General features: G+C 36.4%; 1 protein-coding gene across 1 annotated transcript in view; it reads left to right on the top strand.

Moving 5' to 3' along the window:
* Positions 1-11060, top strand: part of SPEF2 (sperm flagellar 2) — a gene marked incomplete at its 5' end in the record, with an annotated part of 91589 nt that overhangs the window by 15344 nt on the left and 65185 nt on the right. Inside the window, 4 exons of the mRNA XM_009894715.1 lie at positions 1389-1605; positions 6894-7082; positions 8249-8436; positions 10192-10357. Coding sequence (XP_009893017.1) covers positions 1389-1605; positions 6894-7082; positions 8249-8436; positions 10192-10357 — 760 coding nt within the window. The remainder of the gene's footprint in view (positions 1-1388; positions 1606-6893; positions 7083-8248; positions 8437-10191; positions 10358-11060) is intronic.

The following is an 11060-nucleotide window of genomic DNA, read 5'->3' as shown; positions in this document are numbered from 1 at the left end:
CATGAGGTTGGCTTGGGCCCACCTCTCCAGCCTGTCCAGGTCCCTCTGGATGGCATCCCTCTTCTCCAGTGTGTCTACCTCGCCAAACAGTTCGGTATCATCGGTAAACTTGCTGAGTGTGCACTCAACCTCACTGTCCATGTCCACGACAAAGATATTGAATAGTACAGGTCCCAGTACCGACCCCTGAGGATCGCCGCTCGTCACTGCTCTCCACTTGGACATCGAGCCGTTGACTGCATCTCTCTGAGTGTGACTGTCCAGCCAATTCTTTATCCACCGAGTGGTCCATTTGCCAAATCCATGTCTCTCCAATTTAGAGACCAGGATATCGTGTGGGACAGTGTCAAATGCTTTGCACAAGTCGAGGTAGATGACATCAGTTGCTCTTCCCTTGTCCACTGCTGCTGTAAACCCTTCATAGAAGGCCATCAAATTTGTCAGGCATAACTTGCCCTTGGTGAAGCCATGCTGGCTGTCACCAATCACCTCCTTGTCTTCTATGTGCCTTAGCAGAGTTTCCAGGAGGACCATGATCTTGCCAGGCACAGAGGTGAGACTGACTGGCCTGTAGTTTCCCAACTCTTCCTTCTTTCCCTTTTTGAAAATAGGCATTATGTTTCCCCTTTTCCAGTCAGTAGAAACCTCACCAGACCACCACGACTTCTCAAATATGATGGATAGTGGCTTAGCGACTTCATTTGCCAGTTCCCTCAGGACCCGTGGATGTATCTCATCAGGTCCCATGGACTTGTGCACCTTCAGGTTCCTAGGGTGGTCTCGCACTTGATCTTCTCCTACAGTGGGCGGTTCTTCATTTTCCCAATCCCCACCTTTGTATTCTGCATCATGGGCAGTGTGGCTGCAGTCCTTGCCAGTGAAGACTGAGGCAAAAAACTCATCTGTATGTGGGGTTTTTGTGAATCATTTTAGGTAATAGTTATTCTGTTACCTTTAGTGATAGGCATACCATGCTTAGAAGAGGTGGCACTCATGCATCCTGTTGTGGATACTGTTGTGTGTAAACAACCTGTGATTAATAACTCTGCAAAACTGCACTCAGAGTGTATGGATATATTGAAGAGCAACCTATCTTTCTTAGATATTCTGTGAGCCATCCTAATTTCCTGTTTCTACAGAATTTGGTTTCATATTAGGAAATGAACAAATTGACAGTTGGCTCAAGTCAGTGCTGGAGCCCTGCTCTGGACTTAGTGGTCATTGTGGGGCACAAGAGCATCAGGAAGTAGCCACAGTGCCCACAGAGGGTGCTGTTGGGCATTTGTCAGACTTGCACATAACTGTACAGATATCTGTATGAAAACACCTCTAAGAACTGTAATTCCTATAAAGTCAGTGATCTTTTTCTTTTTAATTTTTTCAATCAGCAATATACAAGAATCATTGCAAACACAGAAGTTGCAAGAAACAACTGTAGAAACTACAGCACAGACAGCAACTGAGCTGTTAAATATTTATTCAGATGATGAATATATAAGGAAAATTCAAAAACGTTTAGAGGAAGATAAGTTTTCTAGAGAACAACGAGAAAAGAGACGACGGAAATTGCTAATGGAACAGTTAATAGCACATGAAGCTGAAGAGGTGAGAAAATGTGTGCTGAACTATATAACTCATGCATAATTAGTAATCTAAAAATTTGCTTACAAATATAAAAGAGTATTGTTGGAGGGTTGTATAAAATTTGGAGGGCATAAAGGGCGGTGTATACACTTATCTCTGGAAATAGCTTTTATGCCAAACATTGTGTTTCCTTGAAAAATACGGAAGGTTGTCCATTCTTTCTTTTCTTTTCTTTCCACCACCTTTATGTCATACTTCATCCTTATCCATCATGAAGGATCATATGAAGGCAGCAGAGCTAAGATTATTAAAAATCAGTTGAAGGCATGCCTTCTAATCCCTCCCTGCCAAAGTTGAAATTTAAATTATCAAAATGTATACTTGTTCAGAAGGAGATACGTATTAAAAAACAAGAAACATGTCATTCCTTGGTTGAAAACCTGTATTTACAAATGGGTCATGTGAAGTTTTGGATGAATTCCGAAGTGCTTGTGCTGGGCTATACAAAGAAACAAAATACTTTTTCAGATCAGAGCTTTGATATTTGATGTGTTGTGTCTGAAAATGGATGTTGCAGGTTACTCCATTTGAATCTGGTCCATAAACCTCAAGGCTTTTCAGATTCCTCCTCAGATGCTCCTCATTCAAAAAGCAGCTCATAAGATTACTGACTTCACACATCTTCTCTATTATAATGATTGTATAAAAACAGAACCTTATAACTTACTGGGTTTCTGTGATTTCCAGTTATCTTTTGTCTTAGTATGGCACTGTGAGTCCTTAGCTTAGGTCATATGGGTTGAACCCAGTATAGCCGAGCGTGTCTCCACTGCTGTTGCATAATAATAGCACTTCAGATGCGTGGCATCTCTGAAAAGGAAAAGGATGAAATTTTATTTTTATATATATGTTTATATATTATATATATATAAGCATTGGCATGTAGTGTCTGGAGATGTTTGTGGAGTTGTTAAGAAAAAAATATATTTGTTGGGGTAGGCATCTAGAAATTAGATTGCTTCTCAATATATGTACCAGACCTATATTCTATGAAAAATACCTGTAGTGGCTTAGACCATGAGTCCATCTATCTGTGTATCTTTTCTCTGAACTCTCATTCAAAGAGATTCTGTATCGTGTTCTTGTTGATATGCATCGGCCCTGAAGAAATTTTGTAACCCAGTTCTCTGAAATCACTGCAGTGACAAAACTTGTTCATTACTTGCTATCAGCTGTTGCAGCCCCAGCACAGCCCCTGCAGGCTGGAAGAGTGGTTCTGGTAGCCATGGATATCAGCTGATGGCTGTATGGCCAGCAGCTGAAACAGGCATTTGGTGGATACAGCAGCTCTAAGCCAGCAAAGCCAGCCAGTGCTGTTGAGAAGGTCAGACAGCTAGTCCACCTGTGGCTGTAGTACAAGCCTTGTCAGTCTGATACAGAGAAATTGTTGCCATGTGCTGCCAATCACACTGGCTCCAGTGGTGCTCTAAAGGAAGAAATAGTGTTCCTAACTTCACGGGAAGAAAAACCAGTGTTGATCCAGAACAATAGAAGTCACAGACTGCAGGAATTAGAAGGAAAGACAAGCGAGCAGTTGACTGGAAGAGTAGTCTGACCAGACCAGAGAATCTATTTAGTGGTGATTTATTTCTAAATTAGCAGAGGAAGAGGTGTCTGGTTGGAACTCTGTGAGATTTCAGAAATTAGATGTTGCTAGACAGAGAAATTTGAAGCAAAGTGAGATATTTTCTTTAAAAAATAAAGAAATATATAAAGTAGTTGAAAATTACTTTCTTCCTCCATTAGACATTGAACCAGAAAGGATTTGCAGGCTGTAACTCTAGCTTTCTTGTAGACATTAGGGTCAGATTTTTACCTATACTGCATAAAACTTGAACACAGTGCATGGATCATTTACAGTCAAATGAATTTCATCCATTTAGAGTGATTTAGTGTGTTTCATGTCCATATGTATAAACCTGTACTAAAAGAATCATGTTCAAATTTTTGAGTTCTGGCACACTGCAAGTTGGAGCGTGGGAGAAAAAATACTTTACAGTTTACACTCCTCTATGGGGAGCACAGGGTGATGCCAGTCAGATTTTCATAGGCAGGAGTTGAAAGTGTGTGACAGTAACGTGGCTTCATCCCAATTAAATGTTTGATCTCCACAGTTTCAACAAAGCACTTATTCTAAGTGCTCATTATTTTTAAATGCTCTGTTCAGATTTTATCTCTCTGAATTTAAAAGGTTACCAAGAAGAAGTTACCATCAGCAATAAATTAAGAAGATTAAAATGGGAGGGGAAATGAATTGTTACTAGATTATTGCTTGTCAGCCAAATAGATTTATGTATGCTAAGTCATAAGTTTTGGTCATAAATTTTATGACTACACAACAGGACAGAATTGTTTCATTTCTATGTAAATTAAGGAAATAGAAAAATGTGATATAGTAATTATGCATGAACAACATGAAACATAAAAACATTAGTATTTCACCACTGGATGCCACTGTTGTCTCAAGTAGGTAAAGTGAAAAAAAGTTCATATTGTGCTTTCTCAGGAGTAGTTTTTCAAATGATTACTAACATGTCCCATTTACAATATTTATGATTTCTTCAAACACTTCACAGTCCTTTGTGAAGAAGTTGGTGTAAAAGTTAGGTCGAAAAATTGTGCTACTATTTTTATTTTATATCCTAGTATGCCCCAAAGTTTCAAAACGTTTCAACCTTATGTTTTATTACTTTGTCCACTCCTGTTTTTATGAAAGATAGCTACCAATGTCCCTTATACAATAAGCACCCTTTTTGAAATTATGAGTTTGTTGTTCTGAATCCTAATTTATCCATTGTGTAGCTCTGAGATAATTGCCTTTTCATATATTCTTGTTCCTCAAAAATTTACTACTGGCTCTTTTTACGACCTTCTCAGCATGTCAAAATATTTGGTCACGCAGATTATCAAAGTTCTCTACCTTTCAGTTAACACAGAAGAGGTCTCTTTCAGCTGCTCTGAAGTGTTCTAAAGGAGCATATTTCCATTTTCTTTGTAAAGAGCGCATTCATCTAGATGAGGTGCTTTGATTTCTCACTGGGCCAACTATTTGCACCATAGAGTTGATGGTTTGCATCACTGATGACCGCTCTGTTAGGGTGTCTCCTTCAATCCCCCGTGAATTAGGATTTAAAGATCCAGTTTCCACTGGTGGACTACTTATTGCTGTACTAATCCATGGTTGAGGGTAAGCAGTTGCAGCTAAAGAAAACAGTGAAGGATATTGACTTGTAATAGGGACTAAAGTCTGTGCATCCTCTACTCTTTGAAATTTTAATGAAATACTAAGTCCAAAGAAGCAGTGGATAGAACCGAGGCAGCAAAGGGCATCGTGCCTGTTTTTATTGCCTTGACTTCATGAGTGTAAGAGATAAATGGACAGATTAACTCTTCGGTAGGCAGTGCTATTGGAAAATGTTATCACCTGAACTGTGTCAAATGACACAGCATGAATACAAAATATGAAGGCCATATAAAATTGTTACTATTGCATTTTTTTCCATTTCAGTTGCATGCATGATGATAATTTGATGTGTAGAAAAATAGTGTACAAACAGGACACTACAAATAGAATACAAAACAAAACACATTCAAAATTAGATCCTTATTTTGTGATAAGCTTTGTAAAGAGACAATATTGCATGCAGGTGAAGCACTCTGGGATTAAAGTCTGAGATAACTTCACGTTTGCTATTAGAACTATCATGCAGTGTCATGAGATTTAGTGCTAGGAAAGGGCAGTGCCAAGCTCACATGGGGGCTAAAATAAGCAAAATGTTGAGGGATTTTTATATCAGCTTAGTCTTTTTCAGTCACCAGTATTTAATTGGAATGTACGTTATTTGCAGCAATTGTAAAGGGAAAGGAACTTAAAAATATGGAAAGAGTTTTGTTTGAAAAATATTGGCTTCTCCCTAACATCAACATTAAAGAACTAAATTAATTAGAAAGTTGTTCTTATTATTGCAATTAAAATAGCCGTGTTTTGCAGCTTTGTGTGAGAAATCTATTACGGATGTCCTGGTTGCATGATTTAGCACAGATCTAGACGCCTTTGTAGAGTTCTTTCATAAATAGTATGATAATATGTAATAAAGTTTGATTTTTCATTTACGGGTGAATTTATGTAACGTGTTCTCCCCTCTCTGTCACAGATAACTAATGGAAAATATAGAAAATTGAAAGAAAATAGAAGCGATACTTTATTTTGGTTTGTTTTTCATACTGCTACTACAATCAGTTCCTCTGTTCATAGGGAAATGAATTTGAAATCTTCATATCGGTTCCCAATTTAGGTCCTTAAATTTGAATACATTTCATAGCAGTTTTGCTGCATCTGAAGCAAATGTCCAGGAAATTGAAATTTTCCTCTAAAATTCTGCTGTAGGAGTAATGTTTGGCAATGGGGCTTGAAAGGCAAGCTAATGCTTTTACTTAGAACTCAGAAGTGGTTCTGGACTGTGAAAGTAGTGAGGCGAAACTTTAAGTTAGGTTAAGCGCTAGTTTAGATACCAAGAACAGTTAGAGAAGTGTAGTAGTGAGAAGATGCCATTATGTTTTGAGAAGTAACAGCCCACAGCCTTCAAAGTGTCCTGTGCACACCAACGGTGCTTCAAGCAATGGTTCAGAATTATTTTCTTATAGTACCGAATAAGGGATTCTATTCATGTCCCAGTGAGAACACTGAAACTGTTAACTTGAAGTCTTGTATTTTTCTCTGTTCTGAATGCTTCCTCATATTCCCAGTCTCCTGAATGAAGGAGAATGGAGGAGATAATTACCTAAATCCCCAGAAAGAAAGAAAAAGTTCAAACCTGTAGAAGAACAGGCTGATGAAGGATCCAGCAGAGTAAGACTGAGAATGGGGACTGGCAAAGAGCAGGGACAAGTTAATGATTTGAGGGAGGCGTGTATCTTTACATACAGAATCAATTATTTGAAATATGCTACAGTTTCTTTGCACACAGGAAATTTCCAAATACAATTGAGTTAATCTGAACAAATGTATTTTTACTGAATATCCCAGTTAAGACATATTTAGAATTCACTTCTGTAGTTCCACAATTCTTACATAGTTTACAAAAGTAGTACTGATTAATAGATATGTACGTTGTTCTGGATTTATGTATCAAATGAACAGGTAAATGCTGTTAGATGATTCCATTCATGTTTCTCATATGAGATACTGATGAGTTGTCTCTGAAATAGTTTATAACCTGTGCTTAATACTATTATTTTTCGTCTTTTAGGAAGCTTACCGGGAGGAGCAACTTATTTACAGGCTAATGAGACAATCTCAGCAGGAGCGGAGGATTGCGGTTCAACTTATGCATGTTCGACATGAGAAGGAGGTGTTAAGGCAAAACAGAATTTTCAAGGAAAAACAGTATGAAGAAAGACGACTGAAAGAGTTCCAGGAAGCTCTTGACAGAGAAGCGGTAAAAGATTATTTGCTCCCTGAATTGCTGCAGGACTGTTACAGTACCTTCCTGTTATAAAATGGAACTTATATTGTCAACTGTTAGAATTTAGGACTTTTCTAGGGATGGGATGATTTAATGGTGAATATATTCTTTTATCTAGGTTGAACGTTACAGCTAAGTTGATAAGGGATAAAACCGAGCAGCCTAAAGTCTAATTTTGCTCTGTTCTTCCGAATTAATTTGAACTTTGCAGGAAAACATCACAATACTCTGAGTTTAAAAGGCACGGCCTTGTAGAGCCAAAATTACAAAAGACAATGACATAAGATCCATTTCAAGAATACTTTTCATTTCCTTTAGATGTAACCTGTTAATATCAATTTTTGACAAATGCTGGAGGAGTTTTACTCAGGAATGCTAATTTCTACCCTGGAGCTTGGAGTTGATTAATAATTTAAAATTATTCATAATCCTGTGGCAAACTGCCAAGTGCTACGCTCATGGTAGGCCATAATGTGGTGGTAGAAATCTTATTTTGCTTCTTCCAAAAATGATTAGCAGCTCCAAATCCTCTAACACAGCTGGAGTCTTATATAATCAGCAACTATAGCTATTGATTACAACATCTCTTTAAGTATGCTTTCAGCCGGAAGGGACATACCATGAGAGGAACTACTGATAATTTTCTACCATGACCAGAAATCTTTCTCAAAGATTGAACAGCATCAATAATATCAAAGTATTTGCAGATCAGAAACTTGTAAGTTAAATTACCCATCACATATTCTAAATCAGTATTCCACTGTGGGTTTCAGTGGAACTAAGCCTTTACCAATGCCTCTGCATAGGAAGAGTAGACAGCATCATTTCATGTTTCCCTGCCCCCTAAGCACTGAATATGTTCTTAATCCATTTTTCATGAAAGAAGTAATGTATTTCTCCTTTATTTCATTATATCTTAGCAGTTAGAAAGCAAACAAGCTGGAATTTATAGAATAAATACAAAATTTTAGATTTGTCTGTGTGTTGATCTGCTCGCTAGCTGTCGAATTCTGGTGAGAATCTAACTGTTTTCCTTTCTTGACTTAAAAGGGTAAGTTCATGTTCTTTTCCAGGACTGTGCACTTCTGAACTTTCATTTTCTTTGCAATCTCAAATTTATTCTTTAAAAAAATTTCTAGGCTCTTGCAAAACAAGAAAAAATTGATTATGAAGAACAAATTGTCAAAGAAAGAGAACGTCATGAGAAAATTGCTGTTGAAAGAGCTCAGGCACGTTATAAAAAGCATTATTCTATATGTTGGGAAGTGATAGACCAAATCATTGATTTGTCAACAAAAGTAGGAGAATATCGTCTACTGACAAACAAGTGAGTATGGTAGCTGTTAGACAGAAGTAGCAGTTGTTACGTAGCCGTTAGGTTTCATTATTCAGACTGGTTTAAGCACCATAACATCTTATGTAGATTCTTAGATATCTTACAGGACAGCTCCAATTAGTTTGTGTGGAAGAATGATGATATTACTTTCTTGTGAGGATTCACTGATTTGTAATACAGGGTGAACTAATGCTAAAGCCTTAGCATAATTTCTTGAAGACTCAGATATTAAAGTTAAATCATTAGGAGACCAAGATCCACTAGTTCTACAGCTTGTGGAACTATTGGTTTCCTTTTTCATGAATAAATTCCTTAGTTTAAAAGTTAAAAACTGAGTGGCGCTCATCTCATTCTAAAATGCTCCACTACGTAACACTTCCTCAGTGTAATATCAACAGAATGAATTTCCTAAAGATTTATCAACCTGCCTGGACTGTCCTAAGAGTATCACTCAGTCCAAACTGTTCTGAGTTCTATATGCTGTGATTCCCTTTTGTGATGTGACCTAATTGCACAGGGTTTCTGAGAAGGTCCTAAAAAGGCAGTAACCTCTAAGTGCCTGTGATGTAGGAGTGTTTCCAAAACCACAGAGTGGAGTGTTGTTGCTGTTGTTCTTTCATTAGTATTCAGTGATTAGACTATGGGGTAAATGTTTACAGCATGAGAAAGTATGCAAAAATCTTCATTGCTTTTTAGTGTAATTGTATGTTAAAATAATAAAGCAGTAACCATATGAAATACATATGATTATATTTTATGGAAATTATATAAATTTAGGTCCAGTAAGTACCTGGTAAAATATTCAGCCTGGACACAGTTTAGTGATGATTTGATCTATACATGTGATGATTTCATCTACACATTTAGTGATGGTTCCAGTGTAAGCTAGTGTCACATTTGCTAGTACCAAGTGGTACACAATCTGTACAGATATTTGAAATACCTTTCCAAAGTATGCATATCAAGCTTGTGTCTGCATTTACTGCCACTACAGGTATGCTTTGTCTGTACTTTCGTGCACTTCATTGTGCCGGATGCACAATGGCATTCGATTATTTTTGAACGGCACATGCACAGTTTATTTAAATCTATAACACTCAACTATCTACAGTCATTACTAAAAAACAGAAAGTCCAAGTTGATGTAATCTTAAGAAATAATAGCAACTTTCATTTTCACCATTTGTTAAATATAAGCTGCTGTTTATATTGTTTATTTAGCAGCCATAGAATTCTAATGTGACATATGTCAGCATCCTGTTTGCGTATAGCTTGCTAATATACAGTTTGTCTTCTTGTTTCACATGAATATTTTTTCTTTCTAAAAGAAAAAAAAAAAGAATTTAGTTACTCATATAATTCTAAATTAATTTTAGCTTCCAGGAAAAAAATTTATAGATTTTTGGTGAAAGGAAGCCTTACCCCACAAAGGGGAAGAATATTTTGGAGCAGGAAAAAATAGCTATAGCAAAACTGTTACTACAGTGTTCTGCCAGCCAAATACTGTTTGGTGACACATCTGTGAAAATACTGAAGCCTACAAGTGCCCATGGCTGTCATATAAGTAACCAGGCAGTTATAAAAAGCTGTAATAATTATAGAAAACATTATAAACTGTATCTAGTTTATCATATGCTTGTTTCATGATTGCAGTTCTTGTAAATTTGGGTCCACTATTCTCAAACATCTAACCCTTTTGATTTTTGTTTTGGAACTCATTCTTTTTTTTTTTTTTTTTCTTCTGCAGCAGAATTCCATTAAAACTGATGCTTGATTGGAAGGAATTTTTTTTTAATGGAAAACCAATGTATGAACAAGCCTCAATTCAACCTTTGCCAAATGAACCAAGCCAAGAACTTGTAGAGCTGAATAAAATGAATCTGTTAGATGAGAAAGATTATGGAGAATACAAGGTACATCAAACTGATAAGACATAATGGAAGATAATACACCTTGAATTTTCATAATCGTAAACACTTTATTGTGATGTTTCATTTTGTTCTTTAACTTGTTTGTGATATCAGATTTTGACATGCATTTCCTTTTCATTGTCTGAGGTTCTGTATGAAATATATGGCTATATTTTGTGTTAGTAGCACTGGAGAACTGGTGCAATTTTAAAACATTGTTATAATTTCATTCTTGTATATAACATTGATTATATTTCTCTCTTGAGTTCATAAGACCAACATGTTAGTTGCAATGCAATTAATTTTTAGCTAACTGAATTTGAAGGTGTGGTTAATGCTACCATGTTTGAAAATGCAACAGAAAGTAGCCAGCAAAAGCAAGTAAAATGAAATACTGTATCTGTTACAAAAGCTGATAGTCTTATTTCAGCAATTTTGAGTGAAAGCTTTCTAACAAGATTTTTTAGTTTGTGTGATCCATTTATTTTAAGATGTTAATGTTTATGAAAATTATTAAAAATGGCTGACATTTTTGTTAACCTTCTGTTAGAATACAAGTAACTGTTTTTCAGGGTGCCTTAAAACTTTTCTTCAACTTTACGATACATTAATGTAATTTCACAAGTGAAAGATGAAGCATGAATGTTTCCCTGTTAAAATGCATTGTACAATTTTTTTCTAAATACATTAATGATGCTTTTCTTTG

The sequence above is a fragment of the Charadrius vociferus genome, unplaced genomic scaffold (assembly GCF_000708025.1).
Source record: "Charadrius vociferus isolate BGI_N301 unplaced genomic scaffold, ASM70802v2 scaffold450, whole genome shotgun sequence".
In the NCBI taxonomy this organism is placed as follows: domain Eukaryota; kingdom Metazoa; phylum Chordata; class Aves; order Charadriiformes; family Charadriidae; genus Charadrius; species Charadrius vociferus.
Note: the sequence above shows the minus strand (reverse complement) of the source record. Positions and strands in the feature narration are given on the sequence as shown.